Genomic DNA, 17,167 nt, shown 5'->3' with positions numbered 1-17,167 from the left:
CCACTTCTCTGTGTATCGTTGGAAGATTTCTGCAGGTTTTTACCTTTTGGATCAATCGAGTTTCGATCGATCAATCTTCGATCGATCTGTGTGCTTCCATTTGACTTTGACTTTGACTTTTTAAATTTCAAATTTCAAAAAAAAAAAAAAAAAAAAAATTCAAAAAAATTTTTCAATTTATAAAAATATTTTTCAAAAATATATATATATATTTTCCAAAAATCCAAAAATATTTGAAATTTCCAAAATTTCAAAAAAAAAAAAAAAAAAAAAAAAAAAATCAAAAATATTTTGTTGTTCCACAGGTCAGATCGATCTGAGCACCTTCATGATCAATTTGTGTTCAATCGATCTGATCACCCATGTGATCGATCGAACATGTCGGGAAAGTTTTAAAAAAACAGACCCAAGGGTCATTTGGATCGATTTCTACATCGATCCAAAGCCCTTTCCTCTCTCCCGGCGACTCTCTTTGATCTTCCCAACCGCCAGCAAACCTCCGACGACCTTCCAAGCTTCACTCTTCATCTCAGATCGATCTCTTCTTCTCTCATCTTTCTCGATCCACTTCTCTCCTTTTGTTTTGGTAAGTTTTGTAATTTCCTTTTTCATTTTTGTTTCATTTTTCATGTTAAACATGTTGCCATGCTTAGATTAAAGCCTTACATGTTGATTTGTTGCCAGCATGTGTATATATATGTATATATATGTTTATATTATTTTGTTTCCGAATTCGATTTCAGGGGTCACGTGCCATTTTAAGTGACCACAATTGCTTTGTTGAGGTGTATAGGGGGTCACGAGCCTTGAAGTGATCATTTGGATGCCCCCGTGTTGTCCATGTCATAGATCCGTGACTGTCCATATTTTTCCACAGGTTCGATCGATCACACCAGTACCATGATCGATCATGGTACGATCGATCCAACTTATGTCATGATAGATCCCTTCTTTTTTATGATCGAACGAACTTCATTGTTTTGCATATAGAGCTCATATACCCTCTTCTGTGTTTCATACTATCATATTATTGCCTAATGCCTGTATTTTCCACATTGGTTGCATTCTGTTATTGTCATATCTAACATGTTTCACTTTATTAGACCATTCACTGTCTATTCTTGGCTGCATTATCACTTACATAGATTCATATTCTTATACTCTAAGTTGTCTATCTTCATCTGACAAACATGTTTCTATCTGTTGTGTTTTCAATTTTATATCTCATATACTGTTTCCTGTTACTGACTATATTTGCAAATGTTTCTTTCTTTTTGCAGACCATGACTCGATACAAGACCACAACCCACCGGACATATGACTGCAGGGTCCGGCAGTAAGTAGAGGAGCCTGCGGAGCCAGCCCCAGCTCAGTCCGAGCGCTCCTCCTCCTCTGCATCTGCCTCTTCATCTTCATCAACTCAGGAGGCCGAGCCTACACCACCTCCTTCAGTGGCGTTATCCTTTTATTGATTTCTAGTCATAGTTGTATAGTTGTTCAATTCTTTATTTTCCTTGTAGTTCATTGCAAGGGACTAGCAATATTTAAGTTTGGGGGTGTGATAAACGCTGAAAAGTGCGCATTTAAACCCCTTAAGCTTGAACATTCTAGGACCTTATTCTATCTTATTTTTCCGTTTTAGTCTAATTTCATGTTATTTCCCTTTTCAGGCACTTATCCCCAAAATAAGTCAATTTAACTGAATTAGAGCATAAAAGATGCAATCTCAAGCTCAGTGGAATAAAGGAGTAAAGTGGAGGCAAAGTGGTGAAAAACAGCATTCTTCGATCGATCGAACCAAGCTTCGATCGATCACACAGTGATCGTTCCAACCATGCCAAGATGGATCGAGCCTTTTGTCCTTATCCTCAGAAAATTTCCCTTTTCGATCGATCGAACATTTTTTGATCTTATCCCCACCTACCACTTTTGTCCTTTTCCTAAAATATCCTAAAAATATCTCAGCTTTGTCTTTATTCCAAAAAGGCACCGCCTTAGTTCGATCAATCGAACTTCCTCAAATGCGAGAAAAACAGAGTTTCAGCCAATTAAAAGATGTGCTTATGGTGCAATCATTGAGAGGTCCTAGTGCACGAGGTCTAACCATTGGGTGTGACATTTGAGTTACCTATATAGGGATTTTAGCCATTTGGAACCATATATACAAGAGATACAACCATAGATAGAAGAGAGAGGTGGGAGGAGTCTAGAGATTAAAGAAAGAGAGAGAGAGAGATACACACCATTTTGGAGAGAGCTCTTCCACTCACCTAGGGTTTCCACCAAGGAGAAGAAGACCATTTCTACCACGGAGATAGCCTTTGAGGGTTGGATGACAACATCAATGAGTGGCTAAACCATTCTCTTGGGGCTAGAGATAGCCCTAAGCATGCCTCCTAGACTTTAATGCTTTGTAATTAAAGGGGATTTGTGTTGTAATGTTTGTCTTAACATCTTATATATATATATAAATTTATTTCTACAATGATTTGTGTAGTTTAATTCTTCCAATTGATCATTTAATTCTATCCATATATCTATGTATGCTAGGATGAATGTTCATGTGGTTATTTCTAGATTTTGTGACATTGATGCATGTCTATGTGTGTTGATATTATAAATCTAGTGATGGTCAAGGCATGGTGATTAAATAGATTACTTTTGTGGTTTGTTTAATGGAACATACTTATTTCTTGATGGATTGTGCTTCCTCCTTAGTTTAATTTTCATGTCACTAGCTTAGTTGTAGTGTAGTTGCCTTACTTTCTTAGATGGGAGGACAATTTCTTGCTTGTTGTTTGATGTTCCATGCTTATGAATGCAAGTAGTATATTTCTCTAATTTGATGATGTGCATTGCTTGTGGACTTAAAGGAAAGAATAATGGCTTGATTTGATATGTTGTGCTATTCACTAGTTTGGCTAGACAATGTATACTTACTTGGTCATTCATGCTTGTTAATTCAATTAGTGGTACACACTTTCAATTATAACATATAATCCCCCTCATTCATCAAACATTGAATGTCTAGGAAGGTAATGCTTAGTGGTGAACTCGAAGTCTCAAGACCTTTCTCTTATATTCTCTACACTCCATTTATTTTAGTTACTTCGCATTGCTTCTATTTAGTTTAAATTATAGTTTAATTAACCAATCAAACCATCTTTTGATCATTTAACCTACTAATCCGACCTTGATTTCCAAGCAAAAATACACTCCATGTCCCTTGGGACGATCCCTACTCACTCTAGCTACATTTATAGTTAGTAGTGGTAGTGACATTCTCTAAATTTAAACTTGGTCACACTACACCTTTGTTGCAACTTTGGGTGCATTGACGACGAAGTACACCAACCATCAAGATTACAACTCGGGAATCCATAATGTGGACCCTTAAAAATCCCAACTGAAATAAATGAAATAAACCAAATCCAAAGACTAAAATATAAAGAAGAATCATACGTAGAATCGGAAGAGTGAAATGGACTATCTCTACTCAGCCCGAACAATCTCTAAGTCTGGAACTAACGAACACCTGAAAAATAATAGTGGGTCAGACCCACGAACAAGTTTTACTCTACTACATCCCAAACAGAGACCCGATACACGTATACATCCTAATCAACTCAACAATAACTACATAGTTTGTATATATATAGATAGACGCTACAGGACTCTTACTAGACTACAGGGCGACCTCAACCTGAATAGTAGGTAACATGCAAAATGCACATATAATAGGCATGAGTACCATGATCTACCAGGGTACACAACTATCCACTATATCAAGCTATGCATCCCAGGCAATATACGCTCCCTAAACACTGATCCTGAGACTCAAGCTCATATCTTGGTACATATCTATACATATATAAATCCATCATATCCAAAACATAAAAATAAACTATCTGCCATATTCTTTTAATGGCATGTCATCCAACTGGTTCCGTGGCCTGACACGAATAGATATGACTTAAATTAATAGTTAATCCATCCATTATATGCCCCCATATCCTGACAATGGTGCATTAAATCCATAAACTAACAAGTGATGCAACATATATATTTATACATCAAATAATTCAGTAATAGCATGGTATGAATCATATAGATATTTATCGCATATATCTTAAGCAATGATGACAATTTAATTAGCATGCAGTTAACTAACGCCATAAGTAATTAACTTACATCTCAATTAAATTATATAAATCCTCCTAGTCAGGATTAAAATCATTTAAGCACTTATTTTAATTTGTTAAAATAATTTAAATAAATCAAAACATCCATTATTTAATATCCCTATTGTCCAATCCCTTAGCATATAAAGGTCTACTATGCATTTTGGGAATTTTTTAAGTCCAATTAACCCATAAAATTCATTTAAAGCAGGTTAAACCAAATTATGGACAATTAGAATACTAACCCAGGTCGTAACCTAACTAAGTTAACTCTTTCACAGAAGGAGTCGACTCCTCTACCAACCGAGTCGGCTCGTTCTTGAATGAGTCGGCTCGTTCATCAATCCAGTCGACTTAGTTCCAATTGAGTCGATTTGATTCACAACTGAGTCGGCTCAGTTGAAATTGAGTCGACTCGTTCCTGCTATAAGTCGTCTTCTTCATTTTTCCAGCCTCTGTAACTCTTCAAAACTCCATTGATAAGGGTCCTAAGCTTCACTCTAAGTCCCATATGTTCTTAATAATTTATTTAAAAACCTTTAGATACAATTACATCAATTTAAAACACAATTCATGCATTAAATCATTAAGTTATACAAGTTACATGAAAACTTATAAATATATAGAACATACATTGTTTTAATCCGATTTTAGCATGCATACATGTTTAATAATTTCAATTAAACATCCTGAAGTTATCCTAAGCATGTATAGAACACGTAATCTAAGGAGAAGAGTTAGAAAAGAACTTGCCTTTAAGGATTTCATATTGAAACCTTAAACCTCCTTCTTCTGTTTTTCCAGCAAACCTTGGTTGTCTTCACTGTCTTCTGATGATCCTGGTTCAACCCACGAACAACCCTCTTCCTTTCTTCTCCTTGGTTCAGTCCTCTTGGCCAAAACCCTCGCTTTCTCTCTCTCAGTTTCTCTTTTTACCGAGATCTCTCTCTTTCTCCTCTCTCCTTATCTGCGCGAATAAGGGTTATGCTACCTTTATGCAGACCTAATATATATATATATATATATATATATATATATATATATATATATATAGCCTACTAAATCCTAATCCCTTCCCAACTAGTTACCTTAAAGAAAAAGAAAAAAAAAAAGGAAAAAATAAAACATATATATTTATATATAAATCCTCTGCCTAATTTGAATACATACATACATACATACATACATATATATATATATATATATATATATATATATATTGTATATAAGGATATTTTATTTTTATTTTTATCATTTGATTAATTATTAGTGGTACTAGTAATGATACTAGGATAGTCAGTATATATATTAGTTATATGTGATATATATATATATATATATATATATATATATATATATATATATATATAAACTATTCATGGGTAAATATCTGTACCCATCAAGGCTCCTATCTAAGTAATCCATACGACCCATTGGGTTGGTCCATTACTACTATCCATATCCAACTCTCTTAAAATAAAAATAAAAATAAGCATTTAATTCCTAACTATTAAAATACAAATAGCTACACAACACTTAAGCAAATAAATTCATACAAACAAATTAATTAAAATACACCATTTAAGCACACAATTTATTTAAACAAATAATTTAATTAAAACACATAAACATTTAGCCACGTAATCAAATAATCAAATAAAAATGTAATAAAATAAATAAATAAATTCCGAAACTATCCTTTTAAAATTAGGGATATTAATAAATATATACTACATATATCCTAGACCTAACATACGTCTGACAATTTCAAACTTGGTAACTAATTTAATTAATCATTATTTTTAATGAAAATAATATATATATATATATATATATATATATATATATATATATAACTACTAATCCTTATGGGTCACTATCTAACCCATTTAGGATCCCACTTAAGTAGTCAAAGACCCATCTAGTTGGTCTATGAGTTATAACCCAAATCTTTAAAAAAAATAAAAATAAAAACAAACAAATCATTTAACTAACACAATTAAACATTTAAAAACAATTCGATCATACAAACACTTCAAATGGAATCAAATAAAAATGCACATACAATTAGTCAACATAAATTAATTTAATTTATTCAAATAAAATAATTAAATAAAACAGTTAATCAATTAAACACACAATTAAATATAAAAGCAAATAAACAAATAGCCACATTAATAAATAAAAATGTAATTAATATAATTCAATAAATTTCAGAAAATTAGGAGTATTACAAAAGGCACCTAGCTGAGCGCTCAGACATCTGCTCCGAGCGCTCGGGCTCCCTCAAAAAATGGGTTGTTTGCCCTTTTTCGGTCCCCAAGACCTGTTATCGTCCATCCCTTTGATCATTTGACATTCAAAACTTTGTCCCAACTCACGGCAAGTATAATTAGCCAAATAATTGCATTCAACATCAACATAAGCATCATATGGATTATTAAATATTCGAATAATCTCAAAATGTAAACATAACTTATACTTGCATTCAATTAACATTCATTATCCCATATACATTAAAGTAGTCCCCAAAAGAATAGGTTTACAAGTTCGGGCCTTAATGCCTCAATTTACAATGCTTATACAAAAGAATTGCAAAGACTAAGCATTGAATACAAAAAGAAAAAAAAGAAAAAAAAAAAAAAAAAAAGGTAGTTTACAAAATGAAACCATTAACCCTAACTAAGCTTGTGGGGGTCCTTTTTCAATTATTTTCTTGCCGTGACCTGAAAATGGTAATAAATGGATGAGCACAATGGGTCAGTAGGAGGTGCCTAAAATACACTCCTTAATGATCATGTGAATCGCATACAAAACATAGAATATGGAAGATAGGATCATGCTTAATTTGAGGAAAATAATCATCATATAATACAAGTCCTATAAATGCAATGAAATGCAATGCCAATGTCTCTCCCCATTTTCCAAAATCCTTTCCAACACCTTAACCGTCAAACCGTTAATGTAACCCAATTTGAGGTGACTCCTCGACGCCACGAAAGGAGGATTGGCTAACTATCCCTGATTTAAGATAACTCCTTATCGTCATTTGGGCCTAGGTAACTTAACCATGCGTAGGGCAGTCTCCCTACGTCCCCTCTATGTGCCATTAACGCTACAAACACAAGGTAACTCCTTACAACCCGGTTTTCGCAAACTTCCTTTCAAAAAATATCCCAAATTGATTTCTATTTTCAAAAATAAATTTCAAACTCACCCAATGCCAATGTTATGAATGTATCATGAATTTCAATGTCATGCCAATATGAAATTTCATGCATTAACCACTATCATACTTGAATTGTTTCGAAAATAATCAGTACTACATCCATTCACAAACTATCAACCACATAGTCATAACAACACATGTGTAGAGCATGTAGTAACTTAAAACAACCATATACCTTCACAAATATTTCAAGTAAGCAAGTAAGTTATCATATTTGTCATATAAAACACACTATCATGCTTATCAAACAAAACCCAAATAACCATAAGATAATTCACAATTAAACGTGCCATAATACAAAAACAAGGAGGATAGTTCATTTAAACCAAAGATTGCAGGTCTTAGAAACCCCTATCTCAACAAATAAAGCCAAAGCCTAAAAAATGCCCCAAATTTCGAAAAATCCAAAGTTGTCCAATTGAAAATCAGCTTCGATAAACTCGTAAACCTTGTCGTGCTCGTTAATTTTGCTTTTAATGGCAAGGTTCAACTTATGAAGGAAGTAGATGAAATAAAGCCTTGAAATCTATGATTTTAGAGAGAGGAAGGGTATAGAGAGAGAGAGAGAGAGCATTTCGGGTGAAGGAAGGAGGGAAATGACCAAAAATGTGGTCATGTGGTCATATGTATCATGCTTGGTCAAGGTGGGTTTGCTTTGACCCTAGAAATGATGAAAATGCTCCCATGTGCAAATATATACATTCAACATGCTAATATAATGTAATAAAATACCTAACCATATAAACACACTCCAATTAACATAATATGAAATACAATGACCACGAAAAATAATTTCGAGTGAAAAAAATCCTGGGCACGGGACCTACTCGCCCAAAAATTAGAAAAATACCTAAATGGTCAAAAATGCATTTCTAAGAGTTCTAAACTCAAATAAATACCCCAAGTCACTCTCGGAACCTTCGTGACACACCAACTGGTGTGTGGCATGCAAAACGAGGTACAAAAATAAATAAATCCAAAAATTCAAAAAACACCCGAAAAATGAAAAAAATTGAGAAACATTACACACAATTTGTCTGTTGACGATTTTCGTGGATCGTTCATCTCCGATTACCTTCGCACTTGGTCTAAATTGTGAATTCAATTGAATGATTTTTAGATCAGTGCATAAATTTGGGAAGATTGCATCCAAGTCAATGTACTTAGATGAAATTCACTATCTGCAAATTAGCATGTGTGTTTATAATTTGATTCAAATTCTTTGCTAGCATGTCTAGATATATATCATTTGGGAAGATTGCATTTCTCATATTGGTTCAGCCAAGGTCTGTAAATGTATATAATATACACAGGTCACACAAATATGTATATGTAATGAAGAAGATGAGGGTATTTTGGAAATTTTATTTAATTCGTACATGACATCAGTATATTCCGTCCTTGACTGACGTTGATTCAACAGAAGGGAGGTTCGTGTAGGAAAGTTTTATTTTTAAGGGAGCTCCGAATAAATTTCCAAACCAAAGGAGAAGTTTGTGTAATTATGATAAACTATAAGGAAGGTTTGTGTAAATTACCTCTCAAAATAAGTACATGTTCAAGCAACATTAATCAACTCCTTATCTATCCACAATTAAAAAAAATTAATGTTTGTGATTGTTCAAGAAGAAATGGTATACAATGTAAAGTTTATACTTATCCTCCATCATTTTTTGTCAAATGGTATGATGATAAATAAAAAATTAAAAAAAAAATGTAAAAAAAAAAAGAAGGAAAAAAAAAAAAAATTGGGGCGATCTCCTACCAGTATGCCAGATATATTGTAATACACAGACACACAATAGATGTGAGATACATAATTATTCTGGTAGTTGCAATTATTCAGATGACCGATGACTTTTGGTCACGCTTGGTGATTATTGATTTGAATTCTTACAACTACATAAGTAACACTATACGACTATAAATTTTAGAAATAACGGGTTTAAGAAATTCTTTCAGTAAATATAAAATTTAGCCTCTTGAAAGTGTTTTATTTTTATTTTATTTCTTATTTTTTTTTGGGGGCAATAACACTTAAATTTTTTTTTGAATAAACTCCCCCAAAGACGATTTGTTTTGGGTCATCCTCAACTTCCTGATCAGCTCTAACAACATTAAAGTTTGAAAGTTGGGCATTAGTTTTGCCTTAACAACCAACCAAAGGAGAAAGAATATGTTTCTTTCCATAGAAATGTGCAATTGATCTTTCCTACTTTTCTTTTGCCCACTATTTCAAGCTTGGCACTAAATGAATCACGTACCAAAGTAGTGCCATGATGGTAAAACGTTCATTGCGCAAGTACAAAAGCTAACTTGATTTGTGCTATTTCTAAAGTGAAGCTTACTAACCGTTGTTATTATAAATGTCACGTGTGTTTTAGTTAGCACATGATTGGTCTCCACGAATAATTTTGAAATTATGTACTAATTTCAAAGCACAATCGATGTTACTTAAAAAGTTGTTAAATGGTCAAACCAATCACAGGGTGACAAGTAATTGTATTAGTTTTATTTTATACTTTTTTTAGTTGAAAGATAAAAAAAAAAATTTAGATGAAAGGAAAAGAAGAAGATATAGATGTGATAACATAGAAAAGAGATTACGTATTTTTTTTTTATTTTTTTTTATTGGATGGAAGGCTAGAGAATAAGTTTATAATGTAAACAAAAGAAAAAGTTGTAATTGTTTTTATCATTATATTCAATAACATTTATAATATTGTAATTTATAGAGGATAATAGTATAATTTAAAATTTGTATAATTTAGTATAATACTTAATTTAAAATTTTTATAATAATCTACTTGTATTCTCTCTTCTCTTTCGTCTTTTTTTTGACAGATAAAAATTTATAAAAGAAAAATTATGAAAATTTGTAAAGAAAAAAGGAGACTCATCCTTTCTATTTTTCTTTCTTTCTTTATATTATCTATATCACAAAAAAAAAAATTATTTCTTATTTTCTTTTCACACTTCTTTTTTTTTTCTACGGAATAATTAGGTTCTTAGTTGGACCAGTGATCCGAAAGATATACAATAATTTCTGTCATCCAATCCCTCAAAAGGGTGTAAAAAAAAAAAAAAAAAAAAAACCCTCAAAAAGGTGTTGGGAGGCGTATTGCGCACTTGGCGTATAGGAGAAGAAACCACTAGCGATCGTCCAATAAAAAAATCAAAACTTGTGGTAAAAAGTTAAAAAGTAAAAAAGAAAAAAACATAAAAGGCAAGTAAAAAAATAAAGCGAAGAAGAGTGGAAAAAGCAGAAGTTGCACAATTTTCCAAGCAAATCTCGCTATTAAACTCCGTCATCATAACAAACGCCTCCACTTTCTGCCGCGAATTCAACAGACCCAAACCCTAACGAAGCTCACACACACGCATATATGTGTGTATATATATAATAAACCGTTTCTATTTTCTCTCTCTTCGCAGTGCAGATTGATAATGAAGAAGCAGACGAAGAGCTTTCTCTCTCCTACCTCTATGACTCCGAAACCCTAATTATAACTAGAGAGGTGTGTTATTTCGTTTGTTTTACTGTTTTTGTTCTTGTGCTTTTTGTTTATTTAGGACTTAAATGTTTCTGAAAAGCCCTAGATTATGGAGATTCTTCTTATTTTCTAATTTGTAATCAGTAGCTCATTTATGAGCTTCCCACGGTGTGATTTCTTACCAAATTTGGAGTTTCGATTTAAATTTTCGTGAACAATTTATCGGAATGAGAATGTTTCACACTAGTAGTCCTCTGCTTTCTAGCACCTAGTCTTTCTCGATTATGAATGGAAATTAATGCCCTTTTACTGTGTGTGTGTTTGTTTTCTTTCTGGATTTGGGTAATTATTGAAATCAGAGGTATTTTCAATGTCAAGAAATGCTGTTCTGTTTAGTAGTTATTGCTGACAGTAAGGAAGTCTTATTTGCTTGTGTTCTTAAACATGATGATCCATATCTGGAAGTTATACTTGAATATGATATATATATATATATATATAGGTAGGTAGGTAAGAATACAAGCTTCCACTATGTTCCAATAGGGGCTTGAACCCTCCTCTATGAGAGGATGAAGAGATACCACTTGAGCTTGACGTAATGTTTTACTGAAGTAAATTGTACTTTTTTAACAATCAACAATTGGATGAAACAGGATATTATTTCATGTGACTGATTGCAACGTTTTGGTTTGTGTAATAATACTATGAAAGAGTTTTGCTCGGTTGCTTCTGTATTTCCTCGTATCATTAACTCAAATGTAGTTTTGTATGTATTTGTGGGGTTTTATATGGAAGTGTTGTAGAAGTTTATTTTTTATCCTTTTTATTTTGGAAGAACTCGTTTGGTGGTAGTGAGGCTTGGATTGACAACTTCAGGCAGGGTTTTAGGAAACAGAAAAAATCTTTTTATTGGAGGAAGGAAAACTCTATTTTTTGTTCTGTTAAGCATGAGATGCCACATTTAACAAAATATAACTGGTTTTCTGAAAATAAACTGTAGTGTTGGCCTTTAGGTATTACTTATTTATGAAAAGAACATCACTGGTAAAAATAGAGTTTAATCATTTCAGTATGTGTGAAATTATCTACACTAATAGAAGGAGGGAAAAACAAAGTTACGTAAACAAATGATTCTAATATTGATTTGATGTTAGTGGATCTTTTATAGTAAAAATGTACAGTTTTAGTTTCTTAGATGCATCTGTTTCTCTTTATCTCTCCTTCCCTTCATCCCTGTCCCTTTCTAAATATATGTTCTGTTGTTTAGATTACAAACGTCATACCATTTTTCTGTGCAATAACCAAAAGAAGGTCAAGGGAAAATTGGGTATGGAAGGAAAAAATCTGTACTCAGACAGTGAATTTAAAAGGCTTTGCTCATTATCCATTTCACGTGGCACTGTGTTCCTGCAGAGGGGAAGAAATCACATTATATTCATAGAAGAAGAAATGTATTCATCAACTGAACTCTGTTTTTGCAACAAGTCCATTAAGGAAGAAGGAGTGCACATTTAAGCTACATATTAGGTTCCATCAAGGGAAACAATCAAACAGTAAAATGAATATTAGATTCAAATATCCGTTTGATGTGAAATCTTTGGGTTGAGTGTTACTTCTGAGATATTTTCCTTTTTCTGAAAATTAGAAGTAATTTCAAACAATAAATTTAAAATGAAATTACCTTCCAAAATCAGTTTGGCATGAAACCAAGAAATTAGGCTCATTTTACTTGGTTTTCTGTAGGATGCATTTTCGTCTTTCAAACAAATAAAGTAGTTATAACTTTAAGTCGATTATTATATAATGATTAGATAGATTAGAATGTATACATGTTAATGTTTTGTCTTTGTGTCATAGTGCGGCAGAAAGTGAGAGAGGTTAGTGGAGAAGAGTTTCTGTCAGTAATAGAATTTTCTCTTATTTCTGAACTTATCAAGAGATATTTCTTGTTTGACTTCTTTTTTCTGAACTTCTTTTTTGCATAATTTTTCATAATGCAAATTATGAAAAATACAACAATTATTATTTGGCTACATTGAATATGCAACAATTATTTTGCTGTTTGGCTCCCTATTCCCCCAAAGAATAATCTACTTATTCATATATCTGCTTTGAGCATTGGGCTTGAGTTAGGTTCTTACTGTCTGTTTTCTTAATTTTGATTGACTGTTAAATCATGTTTGGTTTTGCCTTCTCTGCAGGAAGAACTTTTAATTCAATTCTGTACTATTTAGTTTAAGATATATTTTGACTGTTTAGTTACTCAACTTCTTTTACTAGTTGGAAACGCTAATGGATTATGGGCAAAAATAAAGTCTTTTCCTAACTACTTGGGGTCCTGAATGAATCCTATTTTTCCATTCTAAATTGATATTGAGTGATTTCTTTAATCATAAATGGATAGTGAATGATTGAATACTCTAAATTATACCTGCTTTTACTTTCTTGCTTATGCTTATGCTTTTCTTTTCCTTTTTCTCCTTGCTTTTCCAGGAAAAAGTTGTATGGAACTCTTTACTTAGAGCTTTGTTAGTTTTTGGACGATTCTTTTCTTGGAAACTTGAGCCTATTTATTGTATACAAGTGGGCATGGGGTCAGCTTGTTGTGTTGCTGCAAGGGATAGAGCGCTGCCCAGCAGAAGCGGTGGTGAAACATTGAATAGGAATGTTGTTTATTCACCTTCATGGAGTTCCCACTGGGATAATAGAAGTCGCGTGGCAGGGGAAATTGAGAATCATTCATATAGGTTTTCTCATGAAATCAGTGGGGATGGTAGCATGGAGATGAAAGGTGAATTAAGTTCCGATAGGGGTAATTTTTCTGTTGGGGGAAGCCCATTAGAAAGTTTCAGAACTCCCTTGTCTCAGAAGTCCCCAGTTCATGAAACGCAGGTTGCAAATCTAATAACTCCTTGTTCAGGTAAACCTTTACAATGGCATTGTGTGTGGTTATATCTATCTAAATTTTGTTGGAACATAAAATACAAATTATAATTTTTATTATTACTAGTTTTTTGAGTAGGCTGAATGTCAGGGTTAACTTTGTGGCTGAAGCTCTTATTTAACTAGATACTAATGGTGAGATTGAGGTTGTTCTTATGAGCAAGTGTTCTTTAAACAAATATAATAATATATGATAAATGAAAAATAGATGTAAATTCAAATGCATCATCTTAATGTTGTCACTATTTCCATGTTTTAGTTGTCGATCATCATGGTTGCAATAATAATTTCACATGATACAGTGAATTGGCATAATGTACATTTGACTACTGTTTGTATGTAATAGTACATGGTGTGAATTTCAGTATTGGTGTGTGTGTGATTTATCTAAGGCTGTGAGACATCATATATATCTTTGCATGTTTATACCCGCGGTGCAAACTGAAAATTTTATGATCTTGGATATTTGTAGTCAAATGTTTGTATAGCATTAGTATGCAATCATAATCATCAGCCAATGTGCAAATTCTATGATCTTGGATAAATATTACTGTGGAAACACAACAATTTAAAAAATAGTAATAATAAATTAATAATTGACAATGTTGCCATTCTTTCTTTGACCTTTTGAAAGGTTAGATAAAAGAAAAGGGTACCCTTGCATTAGCATCATTAATGGTGTTGAAGGATTTAAATATTAAAGTTACACCATAACTAACATCTTAAGCTTTTAGAGGAGACGGTTATTAACATGGTAACAGAGCAGGAAAGGTCCTGCGTTCTACCCTCACCCTCACCCTCACCCTCACCCTCACCTTGATAATTAAAATTGAAACACGTGTTGGACCAAAAGAAGGCCATATGTGAGGGAGCGTGTTGGAGGATTTAAATATTAAAATTACACCCTCTCTAACAACTTAAGCTTTTAAATGAGATGGTTGTTAATAAATAAGAATGGTTTGCCACTCATTATTCCATACATACATACATACATACATACATACATACATATATATATATATTTATCTATCTTTTACCCATTCATTTTTGCTCATATTAGGGAATGATTTGCATTTGACATTATAGATGATTCTCATAATACGTTGGAGTTAGACATGATTTTACATCCATATTTTTTTTTTTATGCATAATAATATCAAGCTCTCCATTTCTGACACCATGTCTAATGGTTGATGGGGTTCCTTGTCAAATTCGCTTCTGCAGTCCTTTCTGGACTCTTTATGTTTCAAATTCTAGACATCCAATTCCTTTATTGTTGGATGGTTGGAATCAATTCCCCAAGGTGAGTTCAATAAATCTTGCTGCTGTATATTTGAGTCCGAGAGTTGGTGTTTGTTGTGTACAATGACATTTGTATTCCTGCTAAATAACATTTGGTGCTGTTGTGTAAAACATAAAATTATTTATATTTGGATGATATTAAGACTTCTTTTTTGGTTTCTGCCTTGTGTGACAACTTGCAGGTTATAAAGTTGGTTCTTGTTACCTATTATTTGTGTTGGTCACTAATCCATGTCAAGAGTTGTACTATAATAGATCAAAAGAACCAGAGATTGGGAAAAAAACTCTTAAGCATTGCTAGGAATTAGTTTTGGGATCTGTTGCATCTCTGTGAATAGCTCATTTTGCAGCTCACTCCCTATAGCTCCCTTACCGATGCCACTTGTCATGGTATGGATATTGAATAGAAATCTGGAAAAGAATGCATTGGTCAACTTTCTGGTTTCTTATTGATTCCTTACTCTATCTTACTCTGCTTTAAATACCATGCGTGTGATTGGGTTTTCTATCTTTGAGCAGAAATTATTTGTCAAATGCAGAATAATGTAGTATGAACTGTATGACTCTGGCCGTAGTCCTTTACTTTTCATTTGTGGTTCCATTATCAAACTTGATAGGGACTCGTATCACAAATCTGCAATATTTTGTTGCTTCATTTTGTTTTAATCTTATATATGATTCTTTTTTACATGCTTGGTGTAGATTTACCAGTGGCAGGAAATGATAGTATCGAGGTGAGTTTAACCAATTGAAGCTAGTGAAAGAGGCTGCTCTCCCCTTCTCAATTTGATTGATATGTTTGCCTGTTTTGGTTATCTTATAGGTACAGTGCTCCACCGACTCACCAGAAATTGAAAATACATCTGCACCTGAGATCTCATATTCTGTACCGTCAAGCTCGTCTTTCTTACCGCCAACTGCAGATCCTTTGTACTCCCAAACTCGCTCTCTTCCTGCCAACTCCACCCGATCAAGACGAGCCCGCCGTTCACCAGGGCACCAGCTTTTAAGGCAAGTTTCAGATAGTCAAATCCTGGGGTTGAAATCGCCAGTTTCTGAAGGAAGACCATCTTTTGTACTTTCCACTTGCAGTAATGATTTAGCAACTGGATCCCATTGTGGGTCTTCTGACGGCTGGTCCATGCGCACGTTTTCTGAGCTTGTGGCCTCTTCTCAAAGGGAAAGGTGGTCCTTCGACAGTGAGTGTGTGGGCTTTGGCAGTGGCAAGTTAGGTGAATCTAGCAGCAGGTTTTCATATTCTCCCTCCATTGACACGCAAACTTGTGGAGCCTGCTCGAAGGCATTGGTGGAGAGATCTCCATGGAGCAGCCAGAAAATTATTGCCGGTAATGAGCTCTCAGTCGTTTCTGTGCTGGTTTGTGGGCATGTCTACCATGCAGAATGTCTGGAGGCTATGACACCCCAAGCGGACCAGTATGACCCATCGTGCCCAACTTGTACAATTGGAAAGAAGCAAATGTCAAAAATGTCCAAAAAGGTTCTAAGGGCGGAAGCAGAGCTGAAACCAAGAAACAATAAGATATCAAGGAACCGAGTCATGGATAGTTATCTGGATGCTGGATTTGATGTTCTTGATCGTCGGAAAAATATAGAGCGAGAAGGAAAAGTTCCCAAGATGGAACCCAGTTCGAGTGGAAGGAGCTCCTTCGCAAAGCCATTCTTGAGGCGACACTTTTCTCTTGGATCCAGGTGGAACAATAGATCCCTGTCAGAGAACGACCCTTCTAGGAAGAAGTGGTTTTGGGCAAGGTCTCACAAGGATTGAGCTCTCCATTTAATAGGAGTCATTTCTCTCTGTCTGTCTGTCTCATGACAAGTGTTCATGAATTCTTAAGAATGTATTACAGCTTTGCTAATAATTCAGTATTATTCCTCATTCCAGAAATGCTAGAAGTAATGGGGTATCATGAGTCAAAATTGGAATATAAGGATGTTGGAATCTCAGCAACCTTGAGTAGAAGAGTCACTTTATACTTTGTACAAGGCTAGCATCTCAC

At 33.7% G+C, this 17,167-nt stretch overlaps 1 protein-coding gene across 2 annotated transcripts; it reads left to right on the top strand.

Annotated features, from left to right (window-relative positions):
- Positions 1-10,671: 10,671 nt before the first annotated feature.
- Positions 10,672-17,055, top strand: LOC132276586 (uncharacterized). Of its 2 annotated transcripts, XM_059778075.1 has the most exons (5): positions 10,672-10,928; positions 13,398-13,824; positions 15,852-15,883; positions 15,973-16,160; positions 16,242-17,055. In XM_059778075.1, the coding sequence occupies exons 2-5, from the start codon at positions 13,494-13,496 to the stop codon at positions 16,933-16,935; spliced, it is 1,245 nt and encodes a 414-aa protein (XP_059634058.1). In that variant the 5' UTR covers positions 10,672-10,928; positions 13,398-13,493; the 3' UTR covers positions 16,936-17,055. The 2 variants fall into 2 exon arrangements, with proteins under 2 accessions (XP_059634058.1, XP_059634057.1); XM_059778074.1 differs by having other exon boundaries at positions 15,973-17,055.
- The last annotated feature ends 112 nt before the right edge of the window (positions 17,056-17,167 follow it).

The sequence above is a fragment of the Cornus florida genome, unplaced genomic scaffold (assembly GCF_030987335.1).
Source record: "Cornus florida cultivar Cherokee Brave unplaced genomic scaffold, ASM3098733v1 CherokeeBrave_3.0.0_Hap2_Chr10, whole genome shotgun sequence".
Classification (NCBI taxonomy): domain Eukaryota; kingdom Viridiplantae; phylum Streptophyta; class Magnoliopsida; order Cornales; family Cornaceae; genus Cornus; species Cornus florida.
The sequence above is the reverse complement of the archived record's forward strand: the minus strand, read 5'-3'. Positions and strand labels throughout refer to the sequence as shown.

Bases quoted from the DNA above. Each gene is read 5' to 3' on its own strand.
- LOC132276586 (XM_059778074.1), top strand. From the start codon at position 13,494: ATGGGGTCAGCTTGTTGTGTTGCTGCAAGGGATAGAGCGCTGCCCAGC. The intron at 13,825-15,851 runs GTAAACCTTTAC...TGCTTGGTGTAG, and splicing joins TCTAATAACTCCTTGTTCAG to ATTTACCAGTGGCAGGAAAT. The intron at 15,884-15,972 runs GTGAGTTTAACC...GTTATCTTATAG, and splicing joins CAGGAAATGATAGTATCGAG to GTACAGTGCTCCACCGACTC.